The 17,232-nt window shown below is 33.0% G+C and overlaps 1 protein-coding gene across 2 annotated transcripts in view; it reads left to right on the top strand.

Annotated features, from left to right (window-relative positions):
* The window catches only part of LOC132736262 (FAS-associated factor 2-like), a 30,930-nt gene extending 19,639 nt beyond the window's left edge, over positions 1-11,291 (top strand). For both annotated transcript variants that reach the window (XM_060723364.1, XM_060723363.1), the window contains exons 8-12: positions 5,461-5,559; positions 7,236-7,396; positions 7,670-7,759; positions 8,580-8,723; positions 10,229-11,291. In XM_060723364.1, the coding sequence (XP_060579347.1) occupies positions 5,461-5,559; positions 7,236-7,396; positions 7,670-7,759; positions 8,580-8,723; positions 10,229-10,408 (674 nt within the window). In that variant the 3' untranslated portion in view covers positions 10,409-11,291. The remainder of the gene's footprint in view (positions 1-5,460; positions 5,560-7,235; positions 7,397-7,669; positions 7,760-8,579; positions 8,724-10,228) is intronic.
* Positions 11,292-17,232: the final 5,941 nt, after the last annotated feature.

Raw genomic sequence — 17,232 nt, 5'->3', positions numbered from 1 at the left:
GAAAGAAAGCACTTTTGAGATCAAGAACTGAGAAAAGCTCAGCTTTGGCATCTGCTATGGCATCAAAAACATCAGAAATGTGGGGAAGAGGAAAAGACATTGGTTCTGTGACCTTATTCAGCTCTCGATAGTCCACAGCAAATCTCCATTCACCATTTTTCTTTTTGATGAGGACAACTGGGCTATTCCATGGAGAGTCAGATTCTTCAATTATGCCATTTTGTAGCATTGTTTCTACTTGGCGTTCAGTTTCCCTACGCATTTCTGGACTTTGACGATAAGGTGGTTTCTTAATAGGTTTGTGGTCACCAGTTTCGATTCTGTGCGAATGAAGATGCGTAACCCCTAATTCAGACAAATCTTTTGAGAATGTTTTCCTATTTTTGCCTATGAAAATTAAAAGTTTAGTTTTTTGTTCGTCTGTGAGATCGGAATTATTAAGATCTATGCCAAGCTCCTTTGCAAGTTCAATATACTTGGCATCAGACAAGGGTTCAGTATTTAAGGAGTTGACAGAATGTGAAGAATCAGTTGATTCAGAAGGATAGTTGTCTGTGACCTGATGTAGAGTAGATAGATTAACTTCAGTTGCTACTGAAACTTGGGCCTTTGACTTCAGAAATACAGGTAGACTTGTAGGATTCATTACACGGTATAAAATTTTACCTTCTTTAACAGTTGAGAGGCATTTTCCTCCAACAAGTTCATTTTTTAACAAAGTTTGAGGAGGTTCACAAAATACAATATCACCATCTTTAAATTTTTGGATACGTAAAGGTAAAATATACTCGGAATGAGGGGGAATGATATGAGAAGACAAAGTTTTACCAAAAACTGTTTTTGAAAGGTGGTCGGTAACCATGGCAATAATGATAGAAGGGTCTTGTTGTAATGTTATACAATTTGACTGAAAATCAAGTTTGATTCCTTCCTTTTGCATAAAATCTCTCCCAATAATAACAGGATAATGTAATTTAGAAAATACATAGAAAGTATGTTCAAAAGGGAGACCATCCATAGTAAAAGTAAGGGAGATAGTTCCAAGAATGGGATGAATTTCACCACAAACACCATAAACATTAGGTATATTAGTAGATTCTAGAACAGGATTTTTGAAAAGTCTGTCAATAACATTTTTGCCAATACATGATATACTAGCGCCAGTGTCAAAAAGAGCTTTATATTGAAAATCTTGAAATTGTATATAAGAAAAGCCATTTTGATCTAAAGAAGAAACCAGGGAGATAGAGGGTTTTTCAGGACAGTTATACTGAACTGATGAGCACATAGATTTTGAGCACTGCCAAGAAGTATTTGCCATTTTTTTCGTTTATATTATAAAATATTTTTAGCACTTGGTCAACAAGAAATAACAAATAAAATACAATCAAAATTGGTAAAAATTTAACATAATAGGTTTAGTGACCTTTTTATATTTCAGGAATTAAGCTACTAGTAATTTTTTTTTTCTCAGTTGCAATGCAATATTGTAATTTAACAAAAATTTACAAAGGTATTTCTTTTTTTGTCAAAGTTAAATTTTGAAAAATATCCAGACAAAATTCTATTTAATTAAACAAAATTTTTTCAAAATGTAGATAATAAATATGCTGTTTGTTGATAAACAAAAATAATTATTAGAATGTAGCAGCCACCCAATATAACATATAATATAGCACTGAATGTTAAAAATTTCACTTACCAACTTCAAAAAAATAATTTTCTTTCTTGATTTAATTTTCTACGAAAAGTTCATGGCACAATGTTCCTTGTTGATCTATGGTTCTTCTTGGTTCCCTCTTTGGTTTTCCTTTGTTTGGTTCCTTCTTTGGTTTTGGTTTTATTTTCCTTCAATAGTTGATTTGACATAATTTTCCCACTTCTGTTTGGTAATTTTGAAATTGCTTTAAAAGTTCCCTTCAGTATAAGATCCTTTGATAATTTTTAATGATGTATTTTCCAATTTCCTACTTTTGTCAATCTTTCTTTTCTCTAATATTTCCCACTCACTATATTTACTTTAAGTCCAGTTTTCTTTTCTCATTATGTTCTTCTTTTTCATGTCTTGGCAGGATCATTTACCCTCGGTATTCTCCGCCAAAATCTGTAGCCAAGGGTCACCGGCAGGGCCTTCGCTTTGGGGTCTTGTTTGGGGAATTGAACTCGCTGGCGTAGTGAGCGCCCTACACGGAAACCCTCGGTTGGTTGTGTGTGGGATACTGGTATTATTATTATCCAGTATCCTCTTTGTTAAATGATGGTATTTTATAACACAAAAGTCCAGTGTAGATGTTATTTCATTTATTTCTGTATAGTCAATTGTAAGTTCTCAAATACAAAATAATCATATAGTCCACATATATATTTTCACAGCTAGCACCTGAATTTTGCTTAAGTTAAATTTACTTATTTATTTTCTAAGTTAAGACTTGATGTTATACGTCCAAAATTCTATATAAGCCTTTTAGATGTTCTCAGTTCCGAAATTAAATTAAGACTAATTCAAAATATAAAAATCAACAATATAAATTAAGAAGGAGTTGTCATAGTGACTAAGCCTTAAGCTATATTAGCAATAAATGTGAAAAGATAATCAAGTATGGCTTGTTTGATAAAAAGACTAGGAAATTGAGAATTAAGCCATAAAGTATTAAAATCAAAAGGTGATAATATTTCCTTATTGACCACTATGACATGTTTATACTATAGTTGTAAAATTTATCAGCTAAGAATCTAAAAGTAATTTTTATCAAAATATTTATGCAACTTGAAATTCTTTTAATGATTGTTAAAAATGTAAAAGTTAATTTTTTGGATATTGAAATAATCAATGTTTTGTAAAAGCATTTTGACAAGGAAATGCTATGTTACATATCTCTCCACTTTAAGCTTCATTTTATTGTACTCTGCTGTAAATTTGATGATAAATCCATTTTCTCTTTTTTTTTCATAAATTTATTCAATTATGATTCTCTTTAATCAGGCAAAAGTTTATTATACCCCCAAAAACGAAGTTTGGGGGGGTATATAGGAGTCACCCGGTGGTCGGTCGGGCGGTCGGTCGGTGGGTCGGTCCAGACGTCCGTTGCATTTTCCTTGTCCGGAGCATAACTTGAAGACTAATGCTTGGAATTCAATATAACTACACACAATGGTCAAGCACATTAAGAGGAAGTGCAGTGCACAAGAACCATAACTCTATCTTGACTAATTACAGAGTTATTGCCCTTTGCTACTTTTCCTTGTCCGGGGCATAACTTGAAAACTACTGGTTGGAATTCAAAACAACTTCATACAATTGTCAAACACAATAAGGGGAAGTGCAGTGCACAAGAACCATAACTCTATCTAAAGTAATTACAGAGTTATTGCCCTTTGTTGCTTTTCCATTGCTTTTTTTTTGTCCGTTGCATTTACCTTGTCCGGAGCAAAACTTGAAGACTAATGGTTGGAATTCAATATAACTACATACAATGGTCAAGCACATTGAGAGGAAGTGCAGTGCACAAGAAACATAACTCTATCTTGACTAATTACAGAGTTATTGCCCTTTGTTACTTTTCCTTGTCCGGGGCATAACTTGAAAACTACTGGTTGGAATTCAAAACAATTTGATACAATTGTCAAACACAATAAGGGGAAGTGCAGTGCACAAGAACCATAACTCTATCTAAAGTTATTACAGAGTTATTGCCCTTTGTTACTTTTCCATTGCTTTTTTTTTGTCCGGACTATAACTTGAAGACTTATAGTTGGAATTCCATATAACTACATACAATGGTCAAGCACATTGAGAGGAAGTGCAGTGCACAAGAACCATAACTCCATCTTGATTAATTACAGAGTTATTGCCCTTTGTTACTTTTCCTTGTCCGGGGCATAACTTGAAAACTACTGGTTGGAATTCAAAACAATTTGATACAATTGTCAAACACAATAAGGGGAAGTGCAGTGCACAAGAACCATAACTCTATCTAAAGTAATTACAGAGTTATTGCCCTTTGTTACTTTTCCATTGCTTTTTTTTTTGTCCGGACCATAACTTGAAGACTAATAGTTGGAATTCAATATAACTACATACAATGGTCAAGCACATTGAGAGGAAGTGCAGTGCACAAGAACCATAACTCCATCTTGATTAATTACAGAGTTATTGCCCTTTGTTACTTTTCCTTGTCCGGGGCATAACTTGAAAACTACTGGTTGGAATTCAAAATAACTTCATACAATTGTCAAACACAATAAGGGGAAGTGCAGTGCACAAGAACCATAACTCCATCTTGACTAATTACAGAGTTATTGCCCTTTGTTACTTTTCCATTGCTTTTTTGTCCGGAGCATAACTTGAATACTAATGGTTGGAATTCAATATAACTTCATACAATGGTCAAGCACATTGAGAGGAAGTGCAGTGCACAAGAACCACAACTCCATCTTGACTAATTACAGAGTTACTGCCCTTTGTTAATTTTCCTTGTCCAGAGCATGTCTTGAAAACTACTGCTTGAAATTCAAAACAACTTCATACAATGGTCAAGCACAATAAGGGGAAGTGCAGTGCACAAGAACCATAACTCCATCTTGACTAATTACAGAGTTATTGCCCTTTGTTACTTTTCCTTGTCCAGAGCATAACTTGAAAACTACTGTTTGGAATTCAGTACAATACAGTTGTCAAGGACATTAAAAGGAAGTACAGTGCACAAGAGCCATAACTCCATTTTGTCAAAATACAGAGTTACTGCCCTTCGATACTTTTCCTTGTCCTGAGCATAACTTAATACGTACTGGTTGGAATTCAAAACAACTTCATACAATGTTCAAGCACAATAACAGGAAGTGCAGTGCACAAGAACTATAACTCTTTCTTCAGTTTTTATAGAGTTTTTGCCCTTTGTTCCTTTTCTTTGTCTTTCTGGACTTATAACAGAGTAATTCAATTAAACTTCATCAATGGCCAACCACATTGAAAGGAAATGCAACATACCAGAACCACAACTATCTTTAATTGCCAACAACCATAACTCTATATTTCAATTCTTTTACAAGGTATTCTGTTACTAGTAACATCCTCATTTCCGAAGCAGTCTTGTGGGGGTATTAATCACATTTAGTGATAGTTCTAGTTAAATTTTGTTTTCCAGTTTAATTTTTCATTCTTTGCATATGGAAAAATTAAAGAAACTACAGGTGCTTAATGCCTGCTGTTTTAATGCTTAGTTATTTGAAGAATAGAAAAAGCTATTGTACTTATCCTGGCATTTGTATCTAATATCATGGCCACAAAACCTATAACTTAGTTTTCCTTCTACATAGTCATGCTCCTTTTTCCTACTATCAAGCACTGAAAATAGTGGAATGGGATTTTGTAAAGAGAAAAAAGAAAGAACAAAATTTAACAAGGAAAAAACAACATTATTGTGTGTGGGGCTTTTCAGATGTTGATTCATTCTATTTCAGTGAGTCAAGCTTTACGTGAGAATACTTACCCATTTTTAGCATTAATTGTTCTGCGTCAGAACAAAATGACTGTTGTTGCAAGAATTGAAGGACCAATAGGTTTGTTTGTTTAATATTATTTTTGTTGGGTTTGAAGTCTTACCAGCACTGTAAAGGTCAGATGGTGAATTTCAAGTTGTACTGGTGGAATTGAATCCACAACGGCAAGGGGAGTGTTGTTTGTAAAATAACCACCATAACAAGTACGAGGGTTGTCCAAAAAATTCGTGCACTGCAGTTATTGTCTCAAGAGTTATTGATAGAAAAACATGAATTATATATCACTTAAAGGGGAAATCTGTCTCAAAGAAGAAAACAAAAGAAATAGCCGTGTAACCGGCGTGTCGTGAAAACAAATCGTCATACAGTTACCTTAGTAACGTAATACCGGCGCATAACAAAACATTTGGTTAGTTGATTACTTTGATGCATCACTGTATTCTTTCAACACTACATATAACGTCAAATTTCAGGGAAAAGTGTAAGTACGTATTCCTGACGTCACTTGAAAATTTGAAGTCATTTGCCTTTTTGTAAATGTCGTAAAACAAACATTTCTGTGTGGTCGTCAATACTGTCATTACATGAAAATGTCAGTCGCTAAACGTCTGGAAATACAGACGATCATTAAATTTTGCGCAAGAATTGGTTAAACTCCGAGTGATAACTACAAATAACTTAAAAAGCAAGCGAGACCAGTTCAGTGTCACGAAGGCTGGTTTTTAAATGGCACAAACGCTCTGTAGAGGGTGGGTAGACGATGACAACCGGTCAGGCAGACCTCCGTCCGTAATGCCCGCGCATGTTACGAGGGTTGTCAAATATATTCGTGCACTGGTTAATATGTTACATGTACGTTGCATATGAACAATAAAAACTACAAAACACTTTGCATCAATCATTCCTCTATTAACAGTAAAACAAATTATGATATAAAAAGCAAATGCCACTTTACAAGCAGAAAATTAATACAATAACAGTAATGAACAAACCCAATTTTTTGTTGTGCGCCGGTATTACGTTACTAAGGTAACTTAATGACAATTCTTTTTCACGACACGCTGGTTACACAGCTTTTTCTTTTGTTTTCTTATTTGAGACAGATTCTCCTTCAAGTGATATATAATTCATGTTCTTTTATTAATAACTCTCAGAACAATAACTGCAGTGCACAAATTTTTTGGACAACCCTCGTAGTACTTTGTCACAGATACCCCTTGTTTGTTTGATAATTTTACTGTTTAGTTTTAACCAATGCAGCTGAATTGTGATGAGTATTTCACTATTTGAAATCTACATGTACCGAAGACTTCATGCTCAGCATATTTTATTCATTTTATGCAAATTTTTGTAAGATTTTTGTGTACATGACTACTTACATTATTAGTTATAAATATTTTTGACAGGTTATTTGGCCCTATATAAACAGTTGTTTGGAAATAGCGGCTTGGGTTATATTGCAAAAAAAGTTTGTGTATGGCCATATAACCTATCAGAAACATTTATAACAAATTTATAATGCAGCAAGCATCTTTTATTAGATAAAGAAATCAGGTTTCTTCATAAATTTACAGCAGCCATGTATATGATACTATATAAATGTCACAATTATCCAATGAAAAGATACGTTACAAACATACAGTATTATAAAACTTACTGTAAATAGGATTTGTTTGAAACAAGAGCTTCAAAGTTTGTAATGAAACACCAAGTAAGTTATTTATTTTTGTAATCAGAGGGTGAGGAGTTGATACATAGATTGAGGGCAATAATGGGAGAAAATGAGGCATCATTGGTAGCAGCAAGGGCAGACAGAGACGAAAGAAGTTTTAACCAGTCATTAAGGCAGCAACAAGACGAGGCTTATCTTGAATCTCTTAGACAAGATCAGGAAAAGGTACAATATATCCATTTCTGAAAGACTGTTAAGTTTGTTTTTGTTAAAAGGTTGCCCATTTAGGCATTATTGAATTTCATTATTAAAGGCCCGTTAAGTTACAGTGATTTTGTATTTTGCTTTGTTTACATTTTGCTATCTTTCTGACATAGTTTGTTTTTTTTTACTTTAAGCAATATTTTCTTCAGATTATCTACATTTTACATGCTTTTAATCGACTATCACAAAATAGTATTGGTGTTCATGCAGAGATATGTATAATATTTACTTTAGGAAAGAAAAAAAAGAGAGGAAAGAGAACTTATTGAAGCAGAGGAAGCTAAACAAAGACAGAAAATTGAAGCACATAAACAAATGTTACAGGTATTGTCTTACTGACTTATCAAATACTATAAAATATAACATAAAGCGATGATACCATTACATGATAAAATTACATGATAACATAACACCAGCTGCTGGTACAGATCATAATATCTGCCTTGAGGGTAATTGTGGACTTGAAGGCAGTGATAAGGCTCTGCCCATTTGCACTCAACAGTTACTTTGTTGCTGGTAATTCCCATATGTGACTATAGCCAGTGTTGAATCTTCTTTTTCATTTGTCTATCATATATACATGTAATTGAGATCAGATGACAAAATCAATTTTTGAAATAAAAAATGAATATGCATGGACAATTTTGTAGTTGGTATACAAATGTTTTCAACATTGTAATTTTTCATACCTATTTTAAAATTGTTCATTCCTATTTTAAAAAAGTATAATTCGGTGTCTCAACTTGAAATTTAATAGGATACATTGATATACATTATATTGTGGAAAAAAGCATTGCTTAAGAACTTTATTTCTATTTTTGCACTGTTTTGTTTTGTTTTTGTCAAGAGCATAACATATTTTCATATGACGAATAAACATAAAACTTTATAATACCCTTCTGGCATAGTGGCATGCAGGGTTTTGACAAATTGTATCATAGGTTACAATGCTGTCAAAATATGTTGTATTTTAGCATGTAGATTAAAATATACCCCTAGACCCTTAGTCAAATCAGTTATTTTATTTAGCACATCTGTTGCCTCAGATAATTTTTTTTAAAAATCCTCCGCATGCATGGAGTATCCGAGTCTGGGACAGTGGCAGTTCTAGCTTATAACTAGTTTATATGTACTATATTTTCAGGAAAGGGAAAACCGCAAGGAGGAGCTGAAGAATGAAATTCCTCCAGAACCCGAGAATGGTCATGCAGAATCTGTCCGTGTTGTTCTTAAACTACCTAATGGAACAAGAATAGAAAGGCGGTTTTTGAAATCTCAGTCATTAAAAGTAAATTTATTTTCATTTTTTGCTAAAAAACATCTCTCATATATTTAATTACCTAAGATGATAATGTTTGAGATTTTCATGATACCAATTCTATCTCCAACTTCAGTTAAAATTTAATAAAAATTCAAACTTTATTCATGTTTGCTTTGAAACACCGAATATTGATATGCACATTTACTTTGACATGTATTTTGAACTGGTCTGAATTAAAAGTATATTCTGACATTGCCATAATCATGCTATAAATTCCAATAAGCACAGTGCTTAAACTTTGTTACAAGGTGTGATGTGATGTAAAAATTTGGTGGTACCATCACATTTGTTTACGCTTTTCTGAACATTTCTGTGCATTTTTTTCTACAAAGTATAAAAGCTATATCTGCTTATTTTTATATTTTCAAAGTGCTCTCTAGGGGCTGACAAGTGTCACCTTGGTAATTTGTGTCTAGTAAGGTCCCCACAGTTACACGTTTAAACGGATTCGTTTCGATTTTCATCCGTAAACGTTTACGATATTGTTTACCGTTTAATCGAAATGACCATATTATCTTAAAAATATATGAATCATTACCTGTAATGATGGATTTTATCAATTCTAATTGGTTTATTCTAATGTCAAAAACGGATTTAATGGGTGTTTACAACCTTCCACACAGCATTGCTTTGCAATAATTGCTCATGACATAATACATGTTTTGTAAATTTGAATTTTCTTTGATCTTTCAAAAGAGAGAGCAGAAAATGTGTGCCGACACAATCGTGATGACCCTTGAACATTATTTATTTGTTTGTTTTGTACATGTGTTAAAAATAGAAAGTAAGTCATCATCTGGCAACTCAAATATATGATATAGTATAGTACATAGAAGTACCTATGTTTAAACGGTATCGTTTCGGTTCTTACCAATCGTGTAAACGTTTACAAAAAATTGTGCCTTAGTGTCTAGTGACTATGTGTGAATGTGATAATGTAAAAATCAAAATTGTGGTCAATACACCTTATTTATTGCCATGACAAACTTTAAATTATAACTGAAAAATGTCAGCCATGAATTACACAGATGATCCTTTTATAAATTATTTCAGTCTGATACCTCTGTAAATTTGATAAAATCTTTAAAAATTCTCCATTAAAAATACAATCCTCAGAGTTTTGTAATTTGGCATGAAGCGCCCCCTTGAAGCGCCTAGACTACAGGAAGAAAATCTTACCAAAGGGTCTAAATTAGCCCTACTCTGTGGTCACTTGGCAGTGTTTAGCCTCTATTGTGCTTACCTTTGGAGTTATTGTCCTTGCAATTTTTCATTCTCAGATTTTCTTATGGTTAAGTTAACAATTTTCTTTTGATCACCTTAAACATCTTTTGCATTATGAGAATTATGACCATGTTTCACCATTGTTCTCAGGTGTGACATTAAGAGCCATTATATCCCCATAGTTTATTTATTTCACTTCCTTTAGCTGAAATGTTGTATAATGTTTTTGTTGTATTTTTATATTTCAGTATCTGTATTATTTCACATTCTGTCATGAAGATTGTCCGGACGATTTCCACATTGTTACAAACTTCCCGAGAAAGACATTACCATGTGAACCAACAATTGAATATCCTGAACCAATCACATTTGAAGAAGCTGGATTAGGAAAGAATGAAATGCTTTTTGTCCAAGATAATGAATCTTGAACGTCATTTAATACGATATTCTGTGATATTAGAACACAATATAATGTTCATGCTTGAAGATACTTCGTCTTAGTGTAAAAATGTGAAAATCCAAGGTCAGAAAGATGACATTGTAAGGGGGGATATTGTCCATCTGTCTGTCCGTTTTCCTGTTGTGATCAATATCTTACAACCAGTTGGTCAGATTGTTATTTGAAATGAGACAGAATTTTGTTTAAAATGCCATCATGATCCACCAAATTGTTGAGGAGTTATTGCCCTTTGTTATTTAAAATAGAAAGTTTCATGCTGCATAATTTCAGTTTGGAGCAGTAACTTTGTTAGACTTTATTTATACTCGACTCATTATAAATAAATATATAGGCGCATGATAAATGCCATTAAAAACCAAATTTATTTTTAACTTGTGAGGAACCTAGACAAAACCAGTGCAACTCCAGTTTAGATTATAAGGCAATGTTGTGTTTTCAACTTACAATAATATCATTAATGATAATCTTTTACTATTTTAAACTGATTGATATTTGGTCAAATTTCTAGTGATATAAAATTTTAAAATGATTGATGTTTTGTCAAGTTTTTAGTTATCTTTATATTTTAAAACGAATAATTGGTCAAATTTCTGATCCTTAGTTTATTGTAAAAGCTTATTTTTTCTGAAAAGAATTGTGTAATGTTATAGTTTGGAGAAGTGACTCCTTAAAAAAAACAAGTTTCATTATTTGTTTAATTTTTTTCTACTTGTTTAGCATTGCCAAATAAATCAGGTTGGATTTTCATTCCTAGTCATGGGATTCATTGATTTGGATTTTTTTTATCTCAAAACAACATTTATTGTAAGAGCTATATTGCTTGTCTTTATAAATAAAATATATCAAATTGATTTTCACTCGCTTATCAATGATGTTTGTTTTGTCCAAAAAGATTGATGAAAAATATGTTGTCTTTTTTAAATAACTTCTTTATTTCTTAATGTATCTACTTCAAACTTCATATATACATTTTGTTTAACATAAGTCTTAACCCAGTTTACTCAGACCATTATTTACATTACACATACATCGATTGCACCATGCTTCCCATGAACAGACGCTACGTCACTTTGTACCTGCATATATCTACATGCTAACTGTGTAATTGAGATAGAGGTGTGTACACTTTGTTTGCTACAGTGCTGGATTATAATTGGCCCTCTGGGTGTTATAATAGGTATTCTTTATCTGATTAACGGACAATTAAAAGGTGTGAAAGTCGTTTAAATCAGACAAAACATTGCATTGGGACCAGACAATTAGGGTCGCTTGTCACATATGACAGGGAGTCGTTTAATTCAGACCATTTATATAGGAAAATACGTTGGGAGTACTGAAACAAGGTCGGATAAGACAGGGAGTCGTTTAAATCAGGGGGTCGCTTAGGCAGTCTCGACTGTATGTTTCTTATTAGCACTCAACATTTGTGAGAAGGTTAAATACTCTAGCAAGACTATTTCTAGAATTATGTCCCCCTTGAACTTAGATTTTTTTTCGAGAAATTGGTATTTTTTACTCCAACTTCTTCATTCCTTATAGGATTTACTTTAAAATCCCACATCGTAATAATATGACAAGGTTTATAAATCTAGAATCCATATTTCCAGAATTATCTCCTCCTCAAACTTTGAATTTTTCTTATTATAGAATTATGTCCCCCTTGAACTTAGAATTTTTTCGAGAAGTTGGTATTTTTTACTCCAACTTCTTCATTCCTTATAGGATTTACTTTAAAATCCCACATCGTAATAATATAACAAGGTTTATAAATCTAGAATCCATATTTCCAGAATTATGTCCTCCTTAAACTTTGAATTCTTCTTATTCATTCTTTAACTTTCTTATCTCTTCATGGATTTTCTTCAAATTCAAAATAAACATTCATGATATCAACACCTACATTATATTTTTGTTTTTAAATTTCATCTTTGTTACTTACTATACATTATAGTTAATGCTATATTTGAAAATTGTTTTTTTTACTTATCTTCTTTGTGACTATAAATGGTATCTTTAAACTTAAAGTAAAACTCTCATCAATGTTCATAAATCTAGCATCTTTATTTCAAGAGTTATCTTCTCTTTAAGAATTTTGTATTAAAATATGTTATATTTTGGTAACAGGGATGTTTAGAAAAATAACTTAAGAGTCTCTTTCAGTCTGTCTGTTCATAAAAACTGTTTTGACCTGAGATCACTTTTAAAGATTTTTTCCTACAAATTTACTTAAAATAGAGAAAAGTTAAAACATTAGTTATACTTATTCATTCTGAGAAAATTGGACCTTTTGATTATCTGTTGTTTCCTTACTAGGCAGGGAAACTTAACACATTACTATGATATAGACAAACTTAGAACTCAAAAGATTTAAGTTCATTTATGTCATTCATTCACTGGTTAATTTGAATGGCCAATGGCCCATCAGCATGTTGCTGGGGTTCTAACCGGTAGGGGACTTATGGATTGCTAGCAATACTATGATAATTGCTTGTTTACATAGGTTTATAGAAAGGTACATGTATATATCAGTCTTCTTGGGCGAAAATGCAGTGCCAGAGCTTAGATATTTTGCATGTAGCATTACCATTTGAACTTCAATCAAAGATCATACAAGCTGCCGAGGTCAAAATTTGTCCGATCTTAGAAATCGCCGATCTTTAAAAACAACTGTGACATGCAGGTCACTTGAGGCCTGTCCAAAAAACAACTGTGCCACACAGAAATCTTAGGCCACATATTCTTTGAGCTAGAGCTTTGTGCCTTATATTGCTGTAGAGAAGAACCTCCGAACTAATTTCTAATCGGCAACGGTATCACACAAATGGTGTTTGAACTTTGAACGTCTGACAACAAAAATGGCGGGGTTTTTTTTGCGAAACAATTTACACTTTCTATAGAGAATGAACAAATCACATGTCACGCGGAAATCCCTTGGCCATGTTCTTTCAGTCCCATATTGCTGAACCTCTAAACTAGTATGGAATTTCTTATCTGCAACGGAATCACACAAATTGTGTTAGAATGGTTGGCAACAGAAAATTTTGTTTCTTACGAACAAATTTATATAGAAGAGAACAACTCACCCGTCAAAATCCCGACCCTGCCATGCGAAAATTTCTTGGCCATATTCCTTTCGCTAGAGCTGTGTACGTGCCCTATATTGCTGTAAAGACGAAACTCCAAACTAATGGAATTTCTAATAGCCAACGGAATAACGGTGTAAAAAACTGTGCTTCGCGGAAATCTCTTGGCCTTGTTTCTTGGGCTTTAGCTCTGTGCCTTATATGGTTGTAAAGAACATATAATGACCAGGCCCGTGTGCACAAAGATTTAAGGATCAGGGTCAAATTTAAAAAATCTAATTAGTCTTCATTGTTTATCCTCAAAGATTAAATATTTAATATTAATTTAATAAAACTGGACTTGCATTATTAGCAAGTTTATGAAATTTTAGAATAGATTTATTGTTATTTTAGTTTAAACATAGTTTATTTCGAACAAATTCACAATATATATATACAGACAGACAGTAATGTACACAATACAAACATGATATGTTGAAAAAGGATTGGGTCCGAAAGCTGAGCTCCTTATAGATTTACAGTGCATAAAATACGGTATGACAGTATATGTGACTTTCTTGAAATATATCTGATTTTACATTGTTTTTTAAGAAGTTAAAGTCAAAATTGTTTCTAACATTTAGTTATAACATAAAGCAAAAATATATACAAAAAAAAGAATGAGAAAACAAGACTGCATCATTTTGTTATATAAAATTAAAGAGAAATAACGTAAATTAAGATAGAAAGAAATAAAGGAAGAAACTTTCAGCAAAATAGAAAAGAAGAAGAAATAACTGAAATGTGGATCATTCGGATAGTTCAACGATTTGAATAGGAAGCATTTAGTGATTTGAACTGATGTGAAATGCTTAAGAGAATCTCCTGCTTTCTCGGATGTATGTATGAACGGCTTCAAACAGTCTTCTGTTTGCATCATCACTAATGTTTGGGTCTCCATTTAATAACGTTTGGAGAGTTGCTGAACAAATAGTAGATATAGTGTTAAGAAAAGAGGTCCTGCTGTCAACATAGCGTTGACATTCAAAGAAAGAGTGGTAATTACTTTCCACTATGCCACACTGACAAAGAGGAGTTGGAGAAATATTTTTCTTAAATAGATGCTGATTTAGAAAACTACATTCCGTACGAAGTCGAGCATGATAGATCTGCTATTTTCTATCGCCTTCATAGAAATAAATCTGACAACTAGAACTGCTTCGTCTCAAATGGGATTTGAAAGAGGACAGTGAACGTAAATTTTGTACTTCAGATGGAAGGGCGTTCCATTTATTCAGAGCAGTTGGAAGAAAAGCATTTTGATAAAGAGTTGTTCGTGTTCGAATAGTCTGAATATGTGTAGCGTTGCGTAGATCGTACCTTGAATTTTCACCTACAGTAGGTGGAAGTAAAGAACACAAGTAATCTGGTGATGAGCCATTTTTTCATTTTATAAAGTAAGATAAGCATATGATTATTTCTTCGAGATTCTAAAGATTCCTTAAGGAACTTCACTATGGAGTTGAGCTAATGATACAAGTTTTGTAGCACCGCACATAATACGCGACGCTTCATTTTGAATTGTGTCAAGCTCAAGTTCCTCGTATTGTGTGCAGTTTAGATAGACAACATCGGCGTATTCCAAGATCGGTCGGATGAAAGTTAAATATATCACTTCAAGAGATCTACGGTCAAGCTGAAACTTCAATTTCCTCATAATGTGTATCCTCTTCCAGGCTCGTCCGGTAATATAGTTAATGTGACAATGCCACGAACAATCGTATGCCACGAGCAATCGTAATCGTATTGTTATTTTTGCAAGACAAGGGCATGTTACATTTGATCCAAATATTGATCCTGATCCTAAAATTGATCCTTATATTGATTCGATTATTTTTGTTTTTATTTTATTATTTGTTGATTTTATCTGTTATGGCTTTTTATTATTAAATACGTGTTGAAATAAATTTTTTAACTAATTCATTATTGTCTGCTAGATGAAGTTAAGATAAAAAGCGAATCATGTACAATATTGTTTCTTCTTGATGACCATATGAGCCGCGTCACGACAAAAACAACATAATGGGTTTGCGACCAGAATGGATCCAGACCAGCCTGCGCATCCGCGCAGACTGATCAGGATTCATGCTGTTCGCTATCAGTGATTAGACTGCGCGGATGCGCAAGCTGGTCTGGATCCATGCTGGTCGCAAACCCATTATGTTGGTTTTGTCGTGTTGAAACGTAAATGTTGACTTTATAATTTCTGGTTATAAAGATACGTGCAATATTCGTTTAGAAAATGACAACTCGTAAATAACATAGCATGAGATCTTTGTTACTCGTTCTTGTTACATATGACAAAATGGAAGGATGTTGAGATGCGGCTACGCCAGCTCATTCAGACTTTTTTCTGAAATTCTTTCTTAAATTTATGCTGTTTTTTTTTCCTACGAAGGAGGCTTTTCAATTTTATCTTTCAAATTAGGATTATTTTTCAGTTCCTCGAGGTATTTATTTTAAATCATCAGTTACAGCTTTTTCAAGAGTTCATACCAATTTACAATGATCTGTTATACATGTCTTTCAAGTGGTTCGTTGAAACACAGGCAGCTGACAGCAGTTTCGCTTTGAAAAAAGGAATAATTTTTATAGAGCATGTCTTTATACTGTTGTTTATACAGAGTCTTACCTTGATGAAGTCGGAATATCTCGGCTATTATCAATAATAACCTTTTTAAATTTTTTTGTTTTCGAATATATCGTATTTTTTTCCTCTAAAAATATTTGACCAAATCATAACCTTTTACTCATGTTTTTCTTTATATAAAAACAGTTATAGCAAAATGTCTTACGCATTTGCCTTATATTTCCATTCCATGAATATTATACATATATAGCGAAATTCACAGTGTTGATTTTTTTTACAAATTTTTTACAAAACCAACATAGTGGGTTTGCGACCAACATGGATCCAAACTAGCCTGCGCATCCGCGCAGTCTGATCAGGATCCATGCTGTTCGCTTACAAACCCTATTACAAGTAGAGAATTAAACTGATAGCGAACAGCATGGATCCTGATCAGACCGCGCGGAGGCGCAGGCTGGTCTGGATCCATGTTGGTCGCAAACCCACTATGTTGGTTTTGTCGTGACGCGGCTCATATAATATTTTCATTTCACATCCTTGAGCATTCAGAGATGACCGGAAATTCCAGCTAAATACACACATTAAGCACAATCAAGGCTGTAATTTTTATTGTTAAAAGTAACTGAAAGATATTTTGCTGTTTTGATATTTGCAAAATACGACTTTTGAATGAGTGTATATATGTAAAATGTCTGTTTTCCTCCAATTTAGGGAGGAGAACTGTGTTCAAATTGATTTTTTTTTTATTTATCAAATTACTTAATTATGCGTTATTGCTTGATGTATTTATTCCAGAAAATCGAACTCGTATAGTTTACATTTATAGATTAGCTCATTTTTGAATAAAGTAATGCACCGACTTGAGTATTTTTTGTGCACGTTCCTAAACGAATATGAAATTTGTGAGATAGTTGCTCACAGAGGGCGAGCATGTTTAGCACAGACAACAACTTAGCTATTTTCCTTGCATTTCAGGACGGCTTATATTAATATCGATAAAAGATCGGACACTTTAACAGTGTTTTCAAGTTAATGTTTCTTGGACATGTTTTAATCATGTTAATGTGTTGAAAATTTTGA

This window comes from Ruditapes philippinarum, unplaced genomic scaffold (genome assembly GCF_026571515.1).
Source record: "Ruditapes philippinarum isolate M1 unplaced genomic scaffold, ASM2657151v2 ctg1795_1_1_1_1, whole genome shotgun sequence".
In the NCBI taxonomy this organism is placed as follows: domain Eukaryota; kingdom Metazoa; phylum Mollusca; class Bivalvia; order Venerida; family Veneridae; genus Ruditapes; species Ruditapes philippinarum.
The sequence above is the reverse complement of the archived record's forward strand: the minus strand, read 5'-3'. Positions and strand labels throughout refer to the sequence as shown.